The sequence below is a fragment of the Manis pentadactyla genome, chromosome 10 (assembly GCF_030020395.1).
Source record: "Manis pentadactyla isolate mManPen7 chromosome 10, mManPen7.hap1, whole genome shotgun sequence".
Taxonomy (NCBI): Eukaryota; Metazoa; Chordata; class Mammalia; order Pholidota; family Manidae; genus Manis; species Manis pentadactyla.
The window spans coordinates 75,042,032-75,064,930 of record NC_080028.1 but is presented as its reverse complement, the minus strand read 5'-3'; the positions used below and the strand labels follow the sequence as shown (position 1 = coordinate 75,064,930).

The window sequence follows — 22,899 nt, the reverse complement described above, 5'->3', positions numbered from 1 at the left end:
CTGTCACCGTCCTGTAACAGTGAGGAAGCCGGCTGAGGGCTGGATGGGGTGGCACAGGGAGCAGGCTGGCTTGCTAGTGACTTTATTAAGCTGGAACTCCTCATTTTAATGACTTAATTGAGGTGAAAGGGGACTGACTCCCCAGGAGATGGCCACCAAATCACTCCACTGAGGATGAGGAATTGTTCTCTCCAGAGAGGGAAGAAAGAGGAGCAGACAGAGAGGAAGAAAAGATAAGGGAGGAAGAGAGTAAAACACAGAGATGCAGGGAGACAGCAGCTAAAGAGGAGACACTCCAATCTTCAGTAAAGGGTCTAAACCCACAAAATGCTTTGGTGTAAATAGATTTTCCTCTTATCTTAGAATCACTTGGAAATAATCTGGACTTTATACCTGGAACACTATGGGATGAAACAGAAAGAGCATCCAAGAAGCCAAACTATGTCTGGCCTCAGGAGCCAAGAGGCAGAAAGGTCTTGGCTGAGACCTGATTCCAGAGCAGACTTGCCAGTAAGAGGCATCCCATGTTGCCACATCCAGAGTCAGGAGGAACTGGACCAAAGCAGGGTGGTGGTTAAGGTGTCACGCTTGGGAAGCAGGCAGACCTGCATTTGGGTCCCTGATCATTTCATTCCCCTGAGCCTCAGTTTCCTCATCAAACAAAAGGAAGTAACAAACATGCCCGCCTCAAAGTAGGGGGAGTAAATGAAACTAAACTCAGTGGATAACAAAAAGGAAGTGCTTAGCAGAGCACCAGGCACAGGAAATGAGCTTGATCAAGACAGACTCTTTTTAGGTGTTAGATGCTCTCAAAGTGACCCCTTCCTTAGCCCCCAGCATCCTCAGGTCATCTACCAAACCTTTAACCTACTTAACATCTTAAAACTAAAAAACCCTGCAAGTGGGAGGTCTTTCCTGCTCCTTTCTTAACTCCTTCCCCAGTCTTACTACCTTGAATCTTTTCATGTGAAGTACAAGGAGCATCTATGCCCATGCTTTTTGGATTATGGTGAATCTGAGAAAACGATTCATTCAAAGATGTTGAAAACTGCAACCACAGCCTGCTCTTTTTGTCATTCTGGCTGCGGAAAATCGGAGAGCCTATCACATCGATGTCAGAAATGGATGAGACCATGCTGAAGCTTGAATTCACCAGTGTCTTTTCTGGAATAATCTGACTTGAGGAAGGGTGGCTTGGGACCCCAGATGGAACATTCTCAACCTCGATGATGATTTCATTCACTCCGTCATCAGACAGCATCTCTCTCTTCCCCCAAGCCTTGTTCTCCACTGGGGTGGGCTTCCAAAGACCTCATACAGCTGTCACACTCACGTAGCTGGGAACCGCTGGGAAAAGTGATGACAATCACAAAGGGATGCCCCATTCACATTTCTTAAAATGCCAGGATGAGATCACCAAAGCCAGCCCCACACAAATCGTAACTTAACTCCTGATATCTACGCCAAGGGGTCTCCTCGTGAAGAGGTGCGTTTTCCTGTAGAGACTTCTGCCTTGGTAGCTAGATAAGAAATCAGAAACAGAATCCTTCACTAAAGACAATGGGAGTCTAGAAACAGAAGGCAGAGAATCTTCTAAATGACTCATAATCAAAGGGTAAGGTTTTCTTTTTTAATTAGGTGCCTCTGGCCTAAAACCACATATGAATTTTATATTTATAGTTTTATATGCCTATATAAATGCAGATGGGTTTATAGTAATATAATGATTATTCCCTGACTGCCTTGGGTGGTCAACACTCATTGGCCTATTTGTCTGCCTCCCAATACCCATTCTCCAATTTTCTCATACCAGCAGAAGCCTCCATTCCTGTGCAGGCACCATGCTCATTTAAAATCCTCCCAGTTTACTTTTTGGCTAAGATGGGCCTGTGACCTGATTTGGCCCAGTGAGACATGTGGCTTCCAGGAATGCCCTTTAAAGGTGACGGTTTGCTGGGCTGCATCTTCTGCCCTTCACCTTTCCTCCTCCTTGCTGATCAGAGATCACCATTTTGAAAACAAGAGCACATTCGCTTGCCAAGGATGGTGGAGGAAGAAGCTACAGAAAGGGCCTCAGTCCTGGACAGCATTGTGGGCAGGGTTGTCACATAAACTCTGGACTCCCTTCCTCCACACTCCTTGTTACATGAGAAAAACAAATCCTTTTATTGCTAAGCCACCATCCGGTGTCAGTGACAGGCACCGGAACACAATTCCTAACTGATAGACCTGATTTGCATTATCAACTCATGCAAATTGTTTATGTAATAGTTGGAGAAACTGAGGCCCAGAGGAAGGAACTGAGCCCCCTCCTCATCGCACACTCATTAAATGGCAGGATTGGACGAGTGCTTTACTCCTCCCCACCAATGATAATTAACAGTAATAACACCTGCCGTTGCTGAAGGCCAACTACTCTAAATAGAGTATATCATTTAATTTTCATAATCATCCTATGGAGGAAGTCCTGTACTAAACCCCTTTTGATAGCTAAGAAAACTAAGGCCCAAGGAGGTAATTTGCCTAAGGTCACAAAACCAGCAATTGGCAGAGCTGAGGGACAAACCCAGGTTTGTCTGTCTGGCCTCTTAATCACTTCACCCTGGCCCCTTCCTGTAACAAGACACTGATGGAGCATTCATTCGTTCACAAATGAATGAATATTTATGAGTACCTGCTACATGGCAGGTTCTTCCCAGGTGCATAACCTAATCCAACAAAGTGACACTTCATCAGGACACTGTCCACCAATTAATTCTATATGCCTTGAGAATCAGAACCAACACAAAGCAAAATGATAAAGAAAGCCAGGTTCACCTTTAGGTCCTCTATTTCTTTACTTCTTTCTGCCTTTGAGGGACTTTTCTTTTACCAGATGCCCCAAACCTTGTGCCAGCTAGATAGAGCAGTCTGCCGAATTCAAAGGCATTTCCTGTCCCCCGTAGTTAGACATTCTCTGTTGTAGTGGGAACCAACTGGAGAGTGAGATCTTTTATATCCTCTGGTTTTTCCTCCCAGGTAGCAATACCTAGCCCTGGTGGAAGATAACACCTCCTCAGAGACGCTCTTATCACATAGGCTAGGAGGCCAAAAGGTGAGAGAGTTTTAAGTATGGGTCCCTCAGTTTGCATTATTCTGTTGAGAACCTGTCGGTTTATTCCTTGCTCAGATGTGCTTCTAGGTTCTAGCATTCTCTGGTCTCTCTCCTCTGCTGCTTCCTTTCTGTTTCTCAGTCTCTGCCTCTGGTCAGACTTTCATCACTGTACATGGTGATTCTTGCAGAGCTTCCTGATTTCAGAGCCTCCCGCCTTTCACCAGTCCAACTGCTCCTACACGCCAACCTCGTAATAATTATACAATTATTCAGAAAAATTTTGAAAAATGCATCTGCTCCCTGGTGGGCATGTGACCCAGTCTTCTTTCCTATGGTAAAAATGGTCCATGTGTAGGCATGTGCCCCAAACAAGGCTGGACAGTCTTTCTTCAGTATTGGCTGACAGACCCAGGGAGAGGGAAAGACTTTTAATGAGGTCTCTCTGCTGAGGATGGGTATCAGGACTTGCTGTAGGTCATGTTCCCTGGCCTGTGGAAAAGGCCTGCCTGTGGCAGATATAAAGGAGGTGAAGTTTAATGAGAAGCTGAGTCAAGCAGAGATGAGAAACAGATGGAGATAAGGAGAATCCAGGGGGCACTGAGTGTCTGGCTTGAGAATCAGAGGCCCTTGTTCCTGTGACTCATTCAACAAATTAATTCAAAAAATACCTCAACACATATATGTGCCAAGCACTTTACTAGGTGCTGGAAGATGATTCTACCCTCAATCCATTGTTTCTCCCTTATCTCCCCACCTGATAAACCAATAAATTCACATTGGGTCCGTATGAGTTGGGTTTCTGTCACATGCACCCAGAGAACCCTAATGAAGACACCTTGACATCCAGAAGAGGAAAAGCTCTGTGTCTCTAAAAGAAAACCCTGTTACAATAAATTAAGCAAGTACTGCATCAGTTACCATCCTGAGGCCAAGAGGAAATGGCAGTGTCTGCACTACGTGAGCACGTTCCTTCTCCCAGGTTGACCATGTGGTCACCATCCATTAAAGCCTTACCTTGGGGTGACTTGTGCCAATCACATCCAGACAATGGTGGGTTTCTATAAGCTGGGCTGGGGCTACTCTCACCCACAAAAGCAGGGTTCACTGGAATGAAGAGGCAGGAGACATCACCAATTCACCCACCACACCAGACATTACTGAACAAATAATGGTCAGTAAAACTGAGACCTTGACCTTGAGGTTCTAACAATCAAATGATTAAGCACTTGGGTGCAAACCAGGACACAATTACAAAAGCAACATTGATAAATACAAACATCCTCAAACAATGGTTTTCATTTAGGTATAAGCTGTGATGAAAAATAATTGTTACCCTGAGACCCAGGGCACACCTACACATTTATAACTAAAAAACAAGTCACACAAAACAATTCTTTGCTTGACTACATAAAAGGCACTTTGATATATTCTTATTCTTTTCCATTCTTTTCTATTCATTTTTAAGAATTTCACATTCATTAATGGGTTACAATTCAAGAGTTTGAAGCTACTTGTCTAGGGGACTGGGAGACATAGGTGGAGCACAGAGGGTTTTTAGAGCAGAGAAAATCCTCTGTAAAACAGCATAGTGGTGGATACATGTTATTAGACATTTATCCAAACCCACAGAATGTACAGCACCAAGAGTGAACTTGTATGTAAACTGGCTTCATTTGAGGTGTTTACGATGGCTATGATGTGTCAACACAGCTTCACTGATCGTAACAAATGTATCTCTGGTAGAGGATGTTGATAGTGGGGGAGGCTATGATCATGTTGGGGCCAGGAGGAAATGGGAAATCTCTGTATCTGCCCCTCAATTTTACTGTGGGTCTGAAACTGCTGTAAAATTTTTAAGAAAAAATATAACTTGTCTAGATGATTACAGAGGCTCCTTCTAGTTCTAGCCTTTTATGATAATGCATAAATTAATTTAAAATATAGCACGATTTTCTTAGTGACAGAGTCCACTTTCAGCATCAACATGACAGGGTCACATTTCAGTATTTTTTTTCAATCCATGGTAAACATTAAAGCCTGAACTCAACTGAGAAAATGGAGCACATGTTGATAGGAACAGTGCACGAAATTCCATGGCAGGAGGTTCTGGAATTTCTTGCTGGGGATCAGTTCCCACCCTTGTTACTGGCTGGATGTCCTCGGCCTGTTACTTAACCTCTCTCAACTTCAATATATTAGTCTCTAAAACAGGAATGGGACCTTCACATACAGTTTGCTAAGGGAACTGAATCAGTTAATACATGTAAAGTGCTTAAAGCAATCCTGGAACATAGTAAACTCTTAATATACATTAATCACTGTAGTAGATGAAGGGTTGTTCAGCAAATATTACACCATCCCCATCTTGAACACTTCCACTAAAGGTGGCCTTCATCAGGCAACTTGCTTTAATTAATGGAACACAGCAGGAGTGACAGGGTGCCAGCTACAAGTCTAGTCCTTAGAGACATCCTGTGCTTCTGCTCATTTCAAGCACCTCCACTTTATGCTATGTGATAGTAACATCCCAGGTGGTTCCCTGTTTCAAGAAGAAGGACCCCAGACCTAAACAGAACCTGTGACCTGGAGTCAAGCACAGCCAAACTCAGCTGAATTCAGTCAAAACTCCCAGCAAATCTGCAGATGTGTGAGTAGGAAATGAGTGTGTGTTTATTGTACAACAGTGAGGTTTTTGGAATTCTTTGTTATGCAGCATTACTGTGGCAATAGCTAGCTGACACATCCCTTACAATTGTTGCTATTAGTTCAGTTAGCACTGCTTAGTCATCTACTATGTGACAGGCACGGTGACACTAGGAAAATCACCTAGTGCCTCTGAGGATCCACAGATAAAGACAGGTTCTTCTTAAGGAAAGCACAGCCTATCAGGTATAGTGAAGCACTGGACAAGTCATTGCCAAGGGCTATAACCTTGGTCCTTCAAAGGAGCCCAGGGAAGGAAGTCACACTTGACTGACTACTTTTCTGTGTGTTCTATGGAGCTTGCTTTGCTCCATAGAAACTATCTGTTTGCATTTGCCCTAATCCCATCCAGCAGTAATTCAGGGTAAGTAAGAGGTTGGGCTTTGGCTCAGAGAGATTGGATTCTGATCCTGGCTCTTTTGATTTAGTAGCTGAGTGATCTTGGACATGTTTCTCTTTGAGCCTCAGTTTTCCCATCTATAAGTAGGGAGAGCATGAGCAGCTGTCTGAATGGTGGTTGTGCAGATTGAACAAGACAATAACAGTAGAGTGCTTGGCAGAGCCTCCGGGGAATAGGAAACACTCAAAATCTGCTCAGCATTATTAGGTCTGCTTGCCCTGGGCAGTGTTTCTCAATCTTTTTTCCATTACTGATGAGCTGTGTCACCTACTCATTTAAGCTTTAAGTACCCTGAGGACAGACCTTCCTCTTACTCCTACTGCCTCCCAGTAGGATCCAAATATGTAACTGTTGAGTGTCTGAACACCTTTAGGAGGTGAGGTGCTAAATTGTGCTAAGCTGCCATCTGTAGCTGTACAAACTGAACCTAACCCATCAGAGATTTTGTCTGCCCTGGTTGGTGTGTTTTATTTTAATTAAAAAACTAAATTTTTTTGAGCATATAACAAGGCTTCACAGGCACACACACACACAAGAACATATTTCTTGCTTCTTTAGAGAAATCTGAGGCTCTAGCTACACTGAGCCCACATTCGTGCACAACTGAAATGGGCCAAACCTGAACATCAGCCCCTTGTGTAGGCACAGAGCATGCATGCCCCTATTCTCCACAACCTCTACTGTGCTTTGATAACTGATGATATCATTTGTCTTCTCTAGACCCTGAGTGTTCAACCTTTGCAAGTGGGTGCTCAAAAGGAGACGGATAAACCGATTCTGTTGCTGGCACTCGTTAATGATTGCCCCTTTAATTTTACTTTTTTCCCAGGATATGACCCTCCTTTTAACAAACGCTTACCATAGCCATTGCCAGGAGTACCTGACACAGAGTAGCCATATGGATTCGCCTTCTCCATGGATTTCATTTCAATGCTTTCACGGTAATCTTCATTCTCTCCCCTAAGGATGCCCAAAGGGTCATCATCCCCATGCTGGCATGAGTGCTGGACTGAAGATGTTCTACTAAGCACCCTGAAATCCCAAAATGATGATTTAATATGCATCCAGTAGCATAAGGATAGTCATCCATCCATGTGTTCAGTCATTCATTCCACAAATGCTGACTGAATGCCAGCCATGTGTTAGTCATGGGCGAGAGGGTGATAACGCAAAGATAAAGTCACTGGGTTTCTACTCTCAAGTAATTCTTGATAGCATCTGGTAGAGCTTCTTAGACATAGCCATAAGCAACTTATTACAAGTAGCAACTCATGAGTATCAGAAGACAGGCCCAAGGAGTTCAGAAGAAAGAGAAAAGAATTCTGGCTGGGAGTTTAGGGGGAAATTTACATTACATTACATGTAGTTACATTACAATGGAAAATAGACACCCAAGCTGGGATGAGAGGGATAAATTTATACATAAAGAGTGAGGAGTAGAGCATCCCAAGGATGTAGAACAGCATAAATAAAGGTGTGAGACCAGAAGGAGCTAATATATAAAAGAAATGCTATGAAAATCAACTAACCTGGAGCAATGGTTCTCAATTTCATGTACACACGGATTCCCAGGCCCCACCCCCAGACAATTAAATCAGAAGCTCTGGAAGTTACGCCCAGGCATATGCATTGTTTTTATAGTTCTCCAGGTAATCAGGTAATTCTAAGGCTCAGCCAACATCAAGAAGCACTGACCTAGAGCTTAGTGTGCAGTAGGGAAGGGAGAGAGAGGGGGTAGGAGGTCGGGCAGGTTGGGCTTTGGCTGGCATCTTGCATCAGCCCAGTGCATCTTCATTCTTAAATGTCCTCATAAGTGAAGTGGCACAAAGGCTATAGAGAACCATGAAAGATGAGAAACAAAGGAGAGACAGGGTCAATGGTGTATTCTGGAATGATGGATCAGGAGGCACTGGGGGATAAGACCAAGGAGGACATTTTGACCTGATCTTGTTAACCCTCCTGTTTAGGTCCTAAACACATGTGACCCTGCACCACACCCCAAATTCCATATCTTTGTTCCTAGAGATAAACACAAGCCATTAGCTTTTGTTAAATTTGTAAGCATTACTAGTAGAACAGTACATGCAAAATAGACTCAGATTGGTCAAATTTTCACAGTAAAATTTGTTATAGGCCCAGGAAGTTACAGATTAAAATTAACCTGACTAAAGAATCACATCTTGTTGGTAATATGAACATTGAAAAACTTAACCCAGGAAAAATTTGGTAAGCCACCCAAACTGACATTGTCGATGTCCAGAACTGTACCTAGTAAAATTTGTCAATGACCAAAAATTGATGGAGGATTAAAATCTTTTCAACAAAACTGAGATCTACAGAATCTGAACAAGGAAAATTGGACTTAATTTTTTTAACAGCCTTAAAGGAATAACAACAATAGCAAAAAGCATATTCGATAAAATTTGATGAAAACAACAATGCAGAAGATCAATGAGCCAAATCTTAAGTGTGAAAGTGATCGATTTTGACAACAATAATTTCAGTAAAATAAAAATGAAATTGGAAGAAATTCAGGAGTAGCTCAACCATCTTGTATTTTTTTTTAATTGAGGAATTAAATTGACTTCATGAAGTTAGATCTTTAAAAGATCTTCTTGATTAAAATACATTCTTATTGATATAATTCTAGTTAAAACGTTGGGTTCATAACTATCAAGTCTTAACCTAACCTCACTAGCAAAGTAGCAGGGTCAAACAGTGGGGATATAAATGTCTGGGCAGGGATTGGATAGGAAGAGATAGGAGACTGATGAGGATATGTAACCAAGTAAAAGGTGATGAAAGATTATGTTCAGGTAAGGGCTTGAAGCCTCAGGCTGAGAATCCATGGACCAGCTGAGGTGTACAGGTAGTTCCACCACAACTTCAGGTCATGGAAACCATAATACTAACCCAAACAACGCCAGCCAGGTTCCACTGACTTGATGATCTAGCACTCAGCCCCCATCCCCAATGGAGGAAGATGTCTGCACTTACTCCTTGGTCATTTCCGAGGTCTCAGGAGGGCCATAATCACGACCATCTTCGGCATCTGGGTAATCAGGCTTCCTCCCAAAGTTTGGAGAGTTCTCATAGTCCTCAGCACCCGGATAGTCTGGTTCTCCAAAAAAGTTTGGGGAGCTAGACTGATTCTTAGTACCTGGATAATCAGGCTCTCCCAGAGTGTCTATGTATGGATTGATTCTGGAACCAGTATATTCTGGATTCCTTCTGGAGCCTGGATGGTTGGGACTGGCTCTGGGGCCAGGACGGTGAGAATTCCCTTGAGCTCCAGGGTAGTCTGGTTCTCCCAAGGAGCCAGGGTAATCTGGATTTGCTCTGGAGCCTGCATTGTTTCCACTGCTTCTGGAATGAGCAAAGTCAGAGTTTTGCTGAGATTCAGAGTACTCTGGCTGTCTAGCTGAGCCTTGATGGTATGCATAGCTCCAAGACCCAGAATAATCTGGCTCTGGCAGAGATTTGGGATAGCCTGAACTTCTGGAGCCTGCAGAGTATGGATTGCTCCTGGTGCTAGGGTAGTCTGGATGACTCTGGGATCCAGGATAATCTGGTTCTTCTAGAGATGCAGGATAGTCTGGATTTGTTCTAGAATCTGCAGAGAATGGTGTGCTCCTGGTGTGCTGGTAGTCTGAGTTGCTCCAAGGACCTGAAGAATCTGGGTAATCCTGAGTTCTCATATAGCCCCATGTACGGTTCTGAGACCCTGAATAGTCAGGATAATCTGGATCTTCCTCATACCCATTATTCCTGTAGGCAGACATACTGGTACAGATTCTTCACCCTGGAGTGTTAAAATGTTTCTGCATTTGTAGTTATTCAAGTATCTTCTTTTTTTATCTGAAAAACAAGAAGGAAGGAAAAGGTCAGATATTTTTTCTTTTCTTCCCTGCTGGTTATCTTCCAGAATCTCTTCTTTCTTTCATAATTGGGTACATAACTGCCCAGGATAAAGCCTCCTGTGCATATAGGTGTAGCCATGAGAGGTCAATGGGATGTGAGCAGAAGTGATTTTTACAACTTCCACGTTGTGCTGTTAAAGGGAAGTATCCCTCCCTTTCTCAGTCTTCTTACTTCCTGTGGGCTGGAATATGGAAATGATGGTGCCGAGCACACAAAGACAGCATGCACCCTGGGCCTCTCAGCACAACAGAAGGCAGAAGTCTGGGGTGCTGATGACTTCACATGTCAGTGCACGCCTATCAGCTTGAGCTTTTATGTAAAAAAGAAATAAACTTTTATCTTGTGTAAACCACTGCTTTCTGGGTCTCTGAAACATGTGGCCAAACTTCTACCTGACCAATGCATTCTCTTGGTTGTGGGGCAGGGAAGCAATGAACCAAAAGGACTGGAAGGAACATGGACTTTTTGAGCACTTTGATTGCATTTGTGGTTCTAGGGTTCAAAGCATAAATTAGTATGAGTCACAAAGGAATGGGTGACGAATGACTAGAGGATTTGGGTAAGGAGATAGTTGCTACCATCCCCTCAAGTTTGAAATTATGATTTTTTGAGTTTTATGAGCTCTGATCTATAGACACAGCATACTGTCAAATCAGAAATAATGGGGTTTTAATGTAAGTGTGCTGGACATCCATTGTTTCTATTTGCCTATTATCCATTTTCCCTTCTTTTAGCATCAATACCCTAATTTTCATCTGGGCAGCTCTCCCATCCCGGCCCAAGGATGGTCATATGACCCAGTTCTGGCCAATCAGTGTCCACCATGCCCCTGGCCTCAGGGTTTGGTTCAACAATGGGCACATAATCCCCATCAGCCCTCCAGGTCCTTGACTAGACTAACTGGGAAAGAGGTGCTCTTTTTTGACTAGGTGGTTATGGTGACGGAATGTAATCCTCTGTAGGAATAGAGAAGAAAATAATGAGAGAAGACTTTAAAGGAAGAATCAATAGGGTTTGTGGACTGACCTGATAGGGGAAGGGCAAAAGGTAAGAAAAGGCAAAAACAGCTCCCCACTTTCAAACCAGCATAATTAGATGAGTGGTGATATCTTTAAAAGAAGGAAATAGACTATTTTTAAAGCTCAGCTAATATTTATAAGTTTATCTCTATGCAAACAAAAAGATTTAGACTTTCTGTTGAGTAATCAGAGCTAAAGAATTAACCTTCTGCCATCACCTGTAGTCTTAGAAGTTTCATTTGCCAACTCATATTTCTCAGCACAGCAGAAGTGGATTTTTCATTATTTTGTCCCTGCCCAGCATCATTTTTCTATTTGTGGTAACATTTTTGCTTGAGTGACACCTACCTCTTCCCCTCTCTCAGACCATGCAGGCCAGGTGTGGGCATATGACCCAATCAGAATTATTTTCTTTGTGGCCACAGTGATTGAGTCAGGGTACCTAACCTAGTCAGAGCCAATGAGATTCAATTCTGGTAGCTTTGTCAGAAATGTTGGGAAAAGAGAAGCTCTCTCTTTCAGCTGGCTTTAGTTAGTTATAAACATGAAGCTGCCAGTAGTCACCAGTAGACCCTGCCTGAGAGTGAGGCCAAAAGGGAAGAGAACAGAACCAAGAGAGAAATAGAAAGCAGAATCAAATGCTGATGACATCGAACTAAGTACCTAAATCCAGTCATGCCTGAAGGCAGCTGACCACTGGATACTTCAGTCATGACATTTCCTTTTGACTTAAGTTATTTTGAGTTGGGTTTCTGTCATTTGCAAATGAGAGAATTCTGACTAGTATATTGCATTTTACAAATGTTTAATCACACTTCCAAGAAATTACATGCCTTCTAAATCTGTTAACTGTAGATTCCCTACTTGATCTTGCAAGGTTCTTGGTTTGAATGGGTGATCATATCAACCTTGTAATTATCATTCAGCTGGGCCAGGAACGTACAGAAGATAAATAACATCCTACAATCTTGATGAAGTCACATTCAGGCTATTATCTAGACCTCTGCTTCCTCTTAGCTTTCCTAGACTTAAGCCAGCCAAATCAAGGCAAGCCGCTCAAAGCTCTGTTCTGCAGCTGGCAAAGTGATCTCACAAAACATAGGGAGTCATTAAGGGTAGTCAGGCCAAGCTTTGCATGCAATGACAAATAAACTGGAAACCCCAAATTCCAGCCACAGGGGATGAGCCAGATGAGTGACAGCATATCTGCATTATGGAACAGCATGGAGTTACAAAAAAGAATGCTTTGGATCTACATGTACTAGCAGAAGGTGACCAGCTATGTATGTCTCTTCTTTCTCATCTTTTCCCATCTCCTGTCCCAGACCCAGGCTAGAATTATGAATAGCCAGGCACATATGCAAGAGGGAAATGCTGGCTCAAATGCCTTCTTGTTTTAATAACTTAAAAAAAAATGGACTACAAAAATGACAGGTTTAGCCTCAGTTAAACCAGGTTTTCTCATTCTCAGCACTATTGGCAGTTGAGGCTGTAGAAGTCTTCATTGTGGGGGGGCTGTCCTGTGCCCTGTAGGATGTTCTGCAGCATCCAAGGCCTCCACCCACTAGGTGCCAGGGGCATCTCCCCCAATTTGTGACAACGAGAAATGTCCCAGGCATTGCCAAGTGTTCTCCGGGGGCAAAAATCACCACTCTCACCACCTCACCCCTACATTCAAGAATGACTGAGTTAAACGGACATCAACAGGGGAAGATCTACAAGGGCTTTTCCAACTCTCCAAGTCAATGATGTAAAGAAAAATTAAAGAAAAAAAGAAAAAGGAAGCAAAGCAGAGGGGAGACTTTTTCACTAAAGAGAAAGGAATGGACATTTTCAGTGAAAGTGAAATTTAAGGTAAGGAGTGAAATGGGAAAAGTAAGACAACGTGTGCTTCTAAGACATACTAACTTCTACTACCTACTCTGAGCCAGGCAGCAAGGGAATAATGTACATGCATACTCTCCCTTAATCCCTTGTTTCTGGGGATCTCTTAAAACTCCTATTTTACAAATGAGGAAACTGAGGCTGAGGTGGACTCAGTAACTTCTCTGAGTTCTCATAGATAGTCAGCGGGGACAGGGAGTTGAACATACATCTCTTAACTGTTATATTTGACCACCTTCCATGTCGACTGACTTCTTCACGTTTTAATCTACTTAATTACTTACATATTTTCAACAATCAGTGAAGATTGCTCAAGCAGGGAGGGAAATACGGGCAGAGTTTTTTCCCCTATTAAAGATAGAACATAAAAACACCACCACTGTGGTCAAGGCAAAAGGAAGCCTTCTTTGTAGAAAGGAAAACAGTGAGCTGAGCAAAGTGAGGCAAGAATTGGCATAAGGACAGACATATAGACCAATGGGATAGGATAGAGAGTCAGAAATAAACCCTCATATATAGGGTCAAATGGTATTCAACAAGGGTGCTAAAACCATTCAATGGGGGTAAGGACAGCCTTTTCAACAAATGTTGCTGGGGAAACTAGATATACCCATATGCAAAAGGATGAAGTTGGACCTTTACCTTATACCACATACAAAAATTAACTCAAAATAGACTAAAGTCCCAAAAGATCTAAAACTATAAAACTCTTAGAAAACATAGGGAGAAAGCCTCATAACATTGGATTTAGCAATGATTTCTCAGATAATGACACCAAAAGCACAGGTAACAAAAGTAAAAATAGGTAAACAGGACTACATCAAAATGAAACACTTCTATGCATCAAAGAACATAACTAAAAGAGTGAAAAGGCACCTGTGGAATGGGAGAAAATATATGAAAATCATATATCTGATAAGGGGTAAATACTTAAAATATATAAAGAAATACTACAACTCAACAACAAAAACAGCAAAGTAAAATAAATTTTTTAATGGGCAAAGGACTTGAAAAGACATTTCTCCCAAGAAGGTATACAAATGACCAACAAGCATCTGAGAATATGTTCAACAGAGTCAATCATAGGAGAAATAAATCAAAACCACAATGGAATATCACATTGTATCCATCAGGAGGGTCACCATCATAAAAAAGAACAAAATAACAAGTGTTGGAAGGGATCTGGAGAAATTGCAGGCCTTGCACACTCTTGGTAGGAATGTAAAGTAGTGCAGCTGCTATGAAAAACAGTACGGCAGTTCCTTAAAAATTAAAAATATAATTACCATATGATTCAGCAATTCCACTTCTGGGTACATGTCCAAAAGGATTGAAAACAGGGTCTGAAAGAGATATATATGCACCCATATTCATAGCAGTATTATTCATAAGAGCCAAAGGTAGAAGCAACCCAAGAATCCATCAGTGGATGAATGGATGAACCAAATGTGAGCTATCCCTCCAGTAGAATATTACTCAGCCTTAAAAAAGGAAGGAGATTCTGACACATGCTACAATATCAGTGAATCTTGAGGACAATATGCTAAGTGAAATAAGCCAGTCACAAAAAGACAAATACTCTATGACTCTAGATATATGAGTTATCTAAAATAATCAAACTCATACAAATACAAAGCAGAAAAGCAGATACCAGGGGCTGGGAGGAGAGGGAAACGGAGTTGTTAGTTTTTGTTTAACAAGCATAGAATTTCAGTTTTGCAAGATGAAGTTCTGGAGATTGGTTGCACAACACTGTAAATGTATTTAACAATAGCAGGCACTTAAAAATGGTTAAGATGACATATTTAATGTTACATGTATTTTATCCCAATTTTCCCCCCCAAAAAAGGAGGCAAGAATTTTTTCAAATCACAATCATATCAAAGTGAAAACCAGTTAAAAAAAAAAGTAAAACACTAAAGCACTCTGTCTGAGGGGAAATGGAAGAGAAAAGGCTAGAATAAGTGACTGTGAGAATGCTTTTTTCCCCAATCCCCAAATAAGCTATGAAAGCTTTAAAATAAATCAAAATTAGCTGCCAAGCATATTGGTTTTTTTGAACTGTGCCATTTACTGAAAGCCTCAGAACAAGCACAGTAAAATCATTGTTGAAATGTTTAACTTAACATTCATTACAGCCATAAAATAAACTTGAAAAAACAATAGCCCTGGACATCTTTCCAACCACACCTGCACCTGACCAAGACAGCCGACAAATGCAAGCTTCCAACCTACCTCCTCTATCATGGTGCCAGGAAACAAAACCTGGGGGTGTAAAGGACATTCCCTTGCTTATACAGAGGAATGCATTTCCCCGGGGCTCCAGAAAAACTAGACGCTAGAGCACAGCTTAAAAAAAAAAAAGACTCAATAATTCCCCTACCTCCACCCCAACCTGTTCAATGGCTTTTCTAAATTCCTTAATATACTTTGAGAAGTATTCCATGAGCTGATCCCTGCCTTCCTTTCCCCTTGTTCATCATTCTGTAAATTAGGGATGGACACACTTTTTCCTAAAGGATCAGATAGAAAATATTTTAAGCCTTGCAGGCCATACAGACTCTGAAGCAACTCCTGAACTCTGCCATTATAGCAGGAAAACAGCCCTAGGCCATATGTAATGGAGTAAGTGTGTCTTCCAATTTATGGACACCAAAATTTGAACGTCATATAATTTTCATATTTCATGAGCCATTCTTCTTCTTTTGATTTTTTTCAACAATTTAAAAATGCAAAACCATTCTTAGTTTGAGGGCTGCATCTGAACTGGGATGGGGGACATAGTTTACCCAGCCCTGCATTAACACACTGGCCCCCATTTTCCTGGGCCATGGACTTTGCACATGCTGTTCCCTCTTCCCACAATGTTTCCTCTTCTTGTTGGCTTGGCTAACTCCTCATCCTTAAGGGGTATCAGCTTAAATGCTGCTTTCACAGAAAGGTCTCCTTTATTCCTCCACACCCAAGTAGTTCCCCTTGAGTCTCCATCATAGCATCCTGACCTTTTCATAATTACAACCGTAACAGTTTATAATTATATATTAACTTTGTACACATATCATTCAATATTTGTCCTCTATTAGACTGAAAGGCAGGGGTTTTTCGATTTTGCTCACTATATCCCCAGCATTTAGTACCATGACTGGCCCACAGGAGGCACTCAATTAATATTTGTTGAATGAATGAATGCGTGAATCAATGTTGTCCCACAGAGTTCTCACTCATTGCATCCATCACCTGGAATCCATCGGGGTGGTGGCACCTTCAGCCAGTAGGACTGGAAACAAACCCACAGTGGGATCAGCTGGATTACTCTGGGGGAGAGAGGAAAGCTGGGGGAAGGGTTCTCTCAAACCAGCACATCTTGCACCTGGGTCCATTTTGGACACAAATGCATCCCATTTATAAATTGAGGGTTGTGTATCAGTTCAGGGGCTCGGGCTCTGAAAGGGTCATTTCCCTCATGGAAAATAACAAGGATTCTCCCCAAGGTTGTTCCTTCCTTTTTAATTCCCATTCAATATATTAAATTAACAACTAGGTAAAGTCTCTGTTGGTGCTAATGAGTCTTTGACACCTCTCTGAATTTGACAGTTTCCTTTTCAACAAAGATGGAGCAAAGCTCCAAATTCAGAACCTTCATGAGGCCACAGTTTATGATTAGAATTTAACTATTTTATTTTTTAAATTAACTTACAATTAAAATATTTTTGGTGTATAGTCCTGTGAATTTCGGCAACTAGGATGTAGACCAGTTTCATTACACCAAATGCCCTTGTATGCCCCTCTTGCTATCAACTTCTCCTCCCACCATTTCCCCACCACTGATCTATTCTCCATCCCTATAGTTTGCCTTTTCCAAAATGTCATAGAAATGAAATCACACGGAATGTAGCCCTTTGAGACTGGCTTCTTTTGCTCAGCATAAGTTAGCTAGAATTTAGTAACATGGTTTGGTTTTCCCTGAATGTAGTATGTGTATAAATATACAGTCGCCTATGTTTACAAGCAAGTGGTAGAAGTTTTCCATTTATAAAAGTGACATAAGTTTACTTATAAGATAATTCTTTTAGGTAAAAAGAACAGATAGATATTAGTATACATGGTAAGAGGAAGGGCAAAATTTATGAAAGTGGAATGCAAATAACTAAATTTTAGAAAACAATGGTCTCATAAAAATATAATATTGCATACCTGCTTCTCCCTCCCACCCCCTACACACACCAGTCTGTAATTCTAAGAATTACTGAAAGGGAAGAAAAAAGAGTCTAAAAAGAAGAAATGGCTCATTCCCAGGCATCCCATTTCAACCAAACTTTCATCATCACAGTTCTTTACAAGCTTCTATACCTTTCTCAGGCACCTGATCTTGGAAAGACAATTCTATCCCAAAGAATGAAGGCCACCACCAGACCGCAAGTGGTTGCCCAGACACCAGGCCACCCAACACCCAAACACAGCCACATTTCAGCAAACACAGCCACATTTCAGCAGAGACGTAGATATTGTTTGTTTGGGAGTGTTTCATTGTTCTCTACGGGCTTGCCCCGATAGCTTATGATTACTTTGACTGTCATCACCATGCCACTGCAAACAAATGCTTCAGAATGCCTTATCAACAGTGTGTAACGTTCAGAACAAGGAAATAATGACAGCTTAAACAGTCTCTTAAAAGCATGTGTGAACAAAACTGTCATTCACCCATTTAACAAAACCTTCCGGCAACTGAATGCTTGTTAGTGCACACCCCACGGGGCTTTTCAGAGATTGTTTCTGGCTTTGACCCAGGTACATGCATTGCCATACATCTGGACCCTTCAGAAAATAAGGTCTGTGTTTGTCTATCCAAGCTATGAATAGGAGGGTGAAAATATGAATAGACCAAAATGAGTATGTCTTCCTCTTCTCTATTTATGTTTTCCCCCACAAAAGAATTTACTAAATTTTTGAGACATTTATTTAATTTCTGAAGAAAAATAATGATGTTTCATGACTGCAAAAAGAATGTGAAATTTACAACTTGTTAAACATTTGAGAAAGAGCCTGCACATTGAGCAAAAACTTTTATCTCACAAAGGGCATCACCTGGACATGCCAAAAATGCATCCAAAGAATGATCTAGAACACTGCATTTACCACGGAGGTAGCAAATGCTCCCAATAACACCAAATGAAGAGGGTTCTAATATATTTTTAAAGTAAGAACTGGGAATCTTGGGAGGATAGGGTTGGCAAATGCCACCACTTAATCTCCACAAGGAAAATTCAAGAAAAGCTAAAATGGTGTGATTCTCTTATTTACATGGATGTTTGGGAGCCCTTCACATCTCATTACGCTGTTTAAGACACCCCCCCACCTTTACTATAATTCTTTCTTGGTGGGAAATCTCCAGCCCAGACCCTTACCAGGAGTCTCACCCTGACTATAACCCTAAACCCTCCCCATGCAAATCACATTTTGTGACAAGACTTTCTCTCTTGTGTATGACTGCCCCCAAAGCAGGGAAAGCCCATAGGCCCCGAGATATAAAGCCGGCTGATGTAACTGAAGCGCATGACCACGTTTGCATTCAGGTGCCAATGCTCTGTTTGAAGAGAAGGATGGTGGTTGGCTTTTATTCTAGTCTAGAAAGAAAGTGATGGAAGCCGTGTGTCTCAACCAATGCAATTTTCTCCTCATAGCATATTTCACGATATCTAGAGACATTCTGGGTTGTCACCATTTGGGGCAAGGGCTGGCGATATTGGCATCTATTAGTTAGAGGCCAAGGGGCTGCTAAATACCCTACATTGTACAGGACAAGCCTCCCCACAACAGAGAATTATCTGGTCCCAAATTCAATAGTACCAAAGTTGAGAAACCCTAATCTAGAGGAGACCACCTAGGGCAACAGAACTTTCTATAATGACAGATCTGAGTCATTCTATACCTCACAGTCCAACATAGCAGCCACTAGCCACCTGTATCTACTGAACACTTAAAATGGGGCTTGTGCAACTGAAAAACTGAATTTTTAATTTTGTTTAATTTTAATGCATATTGCTGTAAGTGGCTATGGGGCTACCAGAGTTCAGTAGAAGTTTGGGCACCAAAGGAAACCCAGCAACTGACGCTTTGCTGATGAGTGCAGGGAGCAGTAAGTAGAAATGCCCGGGGGAGTCACTTGGGGGCTTGCTGAAGAGGGCCCCATAGATCAGCGGTGACCAACCTGTCCCAGCTTACCCAGAACTTTCTATGTCTTAGCACTGGAAGTTCCATCTCCTGGGAACCTGTCAGCCCTGGGAGAACCACCCTAGCTCAGGTCTCATTCCCAAAAGTTCTGATTCAGCGGATCTGGGGTGAGACCTGGCGATTTGCCTTCTTATTGGGTTTCCCAAGATATTTTCCTATGTCCCAAGGATTGAGAAACCGCAGGTCAGCCAGCTGATGGGGGCTGCAAGGAGCAGGCGGAGAGGTGGAAGGAAATGAGTGGATTTGGGTGTGGCTTGTGGCTTGTGCCTTGGCAGGTCTGCACCTTCTTGCCTGGCTGGACTGGCCCAGCCCACCCCAGAGGAAGGAGGAGCTCTCTCTGGGAAATCATGAAGTTCCTCACAGCTCTCCCACCCACGGAGACCTGCTAGGAGGAGTGGGCAGCTCTGCTCCCTAAGGAAGGAACAGGAACCCCACTTCCTGGAGACCCATCCCCTTCCCTCTCCCCATTGTCAACATGCTCAGAATCCTGCCAGGAGCGGTGAAACATGATAAACCTCAATGCGCCCTGTGGCTAGGGAGCTGCCACTTTCTCTACCACTGGGTCTCAGAAAGGCGGGAGGGGATAGTAAAAGCAAGCTGAGCTTTATCCACATTCTGTGATTCTGGGTCTGTGTCAAGCCTCCCTCTTTATGAAGAAAAAAGAGCCCCCTTCTGGATCCTCCTCTGGGACTGGAAGCTTAGTTCTTAGACTAATTCAGATGCCTACAATAGAATAGTCCTTATTGTGCGTACTTACATATTATATAACGCAACCTAAGTATTATTGTTCTGGATTTGCCAACAGGAAAACAGGCGCAGAAACCAGTGATAACAAAATGACTCATATGTATGTGCCAGACACTGTTATGAGACCCTGACAGGTATTAGTTCATTAAATCCTTACCATAGCATTAGCAATAGATGCTATTGTGATCCTTATTTTACTGAGAAGGATAGATACTGAGGCACAGAGAGGTTAAGCAATCTGGCCAGGAAATAATCAGTAAGGGGTAGAATACAGTATGATAAACACATCTTACTCTCAGGGAAGCAAATTCTCTTTTTCAACTCCTTTGTTCAACATTTACATCTTGAATTCAGCCATCCTTTTGCCCATGCTGAGTAGGCATGATGGTGTCAGAAGTTTCTAGATGCAGGGCTATTCACAGCAAGGCCAGGAGGAGGGTGAAGGAGGTACTTGTCTGGGACAGGCATTTATGGGGGTACCAAAAATCCTCCATAAATCAAGTAAATATTTTAATGCAGTATTTTTTAAAACAGTAAAGGATGCAAAAATACATGATGATCAAAATATCAACATTTTCAATAGAGACAGGATCAGGATTACTGATGAGTGCTTTTGTTCCAGTTTGGCTTCATTTTATAGCAATTCACAAGGCAGGACTCTGCAATCCAGGTGTTCCTGTGTGTCACCCCAGGAATGACACTTCTGGGGGCAAATAACACCGTCTTCCTGGCCATCACCACTTACCTCTTCTCATGTGAGGACCTTTCCTATGATTACACAGTTTACGAGTCAAGTCTCTGCCACAGGAGAAAATTCCACTTCTCCTTGGGAAAGCCACAATTTTGCATTTATTAGAGGTGCTAATACACAAAAGGTTGAGGACAGAAACTAGGGGCCTCCAAGTCTTCTTGTGAATTATAGATTGGATTTTATTTTATTCTTTTAAGTGATACCCACCCAGATTCAAATGCCATAGCAAATGGAATTTATTTGTTCTGGCATCTGTAAAAATATATAAATCTTACTTGGTCTCTTATTTCTTTCACCATGAATAAGGAGTGTCCTTTTAGAAATGACCCTACCTAATGATTAGCATTCCAACAGCCAGGGTTTATCTCTGGGAACATTGAACCATAAGTGGCTGGAAATAACCTGAGCAGTAATTGAGTCCAACTTCCTGGCACCCCATTCTGGGAACTCTTGGCAACTGTAATCTATCAAGTGATTCACTGAACTTACAGCAATATGTTTTGTACCTTGAACTTGAACTTGCCTCCTTGGGGAGAGGACCCTTCCTGGCAAAACATGATTGTAAACCCCACTTTCTTGACATCCATCTCCACTGAGCTCCTCTTCCCCTCTCCATGCTGAAGGAATCAAACAACACATTAATAAGCATAAAGACAGCACCATTTCTTGAGCACGTACTCCAGGCACGGTGCTATGCCCTTCACATGCCATTAGCAATTAAATCCTCAAAGAGCCTTATGGAGAGATCGTAACATCCCCAACTATAGATGGATTACATAGCTGCCCAGAGAGATTAAGTAATTGCCCAGGTCACACAGCTGAACAGAGGCAGAATGAAATTGAAACCTGTCCCTCTCTGAACTTTGCTCATCAACAACATTGTTTTCAGAGGAAGAAGAAAACGACAGGAAGGGAGAGGAGTTAGAGGTAACATTTATTGAGTGCTCCCAGAACATCGTATTTTCTCACTAGTCCTGATAGCCACGCGTGGAGGTGGGAGTGCTTAGCTACTACCCATTTTACCAGACAAGCAAACTAAGGCTGTAACGGTATAATAACTCACCCACAGTCTCATAGGTAGGACCCAGGAAAGCCCAGACAGCTCTAGAGTTTGCTGAGGTAACACAGTCCCTTGCCTCCCATTTCCCCATAGTCATTCTTTCCTTGAATAAATATTTATTGTGCATTTATTCTGTACCTGGCATATCAGATACATGTGTCATAAGCTGCAGGACAGCCCCAGTTTCTGCCTCCTCCCATGACACGATCCTAAGTCTTCCCCATCATTTCTGTGACCCCACGCCTCCTTCAAAGCACCTCTCTTACCTTCTCCCCCTCCCATAGGAACATGCAGGCCCTTCCTCTCCACTCCACAGATGCTGGGTCCTCTTTGTTTTGCTAACCCATGAGGCCCATCCTTTTCAGCCTTAAGCCCAGCCCTCCTTGCTCTCCAGACACACGACAGGGCCAGGCCACCCGGCTCCTGGAGAGGGGATGTTTGCCAGCTTGTGACACTTTTATGCCACAGTGTTTATCATTTCTCCCCTCGCCGGCCAGCAAATAACTTAGACTTACCCAGTTAAAACACAGATCAGTCCTTGACGCCAAACATCACAGTTGCACCACGGATTGAAAGAAGCTCTAAACTTGGAGCCCGAATTGTGTATTTCTTTCTTACTGAATCCTAGCCCCTCCCTCTCATCAATGTCCTTTCGGCATCGGTGCAATAAAAAGATCAAAGTCCTTTTTATAGTTTATTTTATTTCTTGGATACCATAAGGAAGTAAGGGTTGATTTTTCATTTTTACCCCAGAGAGTGAGATGAAGTGGAGAGACTTCCTTTTGGTTTAGTCAACAAAGCTTTCTTCTGGAACAAGATGCTCCGCTAGACATCCTCAGGCCCTGGCCACTTTGTTCTGCAGATTCATCCCTTCAGGCAATATTCAGACTTTACAGGCTTAACTCCATAATTAGGATGCCATGTCCCTTCCTGTGGTAAAGGACAGGCAGTGTGGAACCAGCCCACCTTTTACAACAGGCTGACTTGAATCAAATCCTGACTCTAGTACCTTTCTGAACCTTAATTTCCACCCCCACCCATTCCACTTCCATATCTACAAAATGGGGACAATATCCTCTACCTCCTCAG

The 22,899-nt window shown here is 42.4% G+C and overlaps 1 protein-coding gene across 3 annotated transcripts in view; it reads right to left on the bottom strand.

Annotated features, from left to right (window-relative positions):
- Positions 1–22,431, bottom strand: part of TMC5 (transmembrane channel like 5) — a 50,851-nt gene extending 28,420 nt beyond the window's left edge. The window contains exons 1-4 of one of the 3 annotated variants that reach the window (XM_036917084.2): positions 22,322–22,431; positions 9,195–10,055; positions 7,057–7,229; positions 4,109–4,198 (exon numbers count right to left, since the gene is read on the bottom strand). In XM_036917084.2, the coding sequence (XP_036772979.2) occupies positions 4,109–4,198; positions 7,057–7,229; positions 9,195–9,979 (1,048 nt within the window). In that variant the 5' untranslated portion in view covers positions 9,980–10,055; positions 22,322–22,431. Of the gene's footprint in view, positions 1–951; positions 1,499–4,108; positions 4,199–7,056; positions 7,230–9,194; positions 10,056–22,321 lie in introns of those variants that run through there. The other 2 variants (XM_036917081.2, XM_036917085.2) reach the window with 2 other exon arrangements.
- Positions 22,432–22,899: the final 468 nt, after the last annotated feature.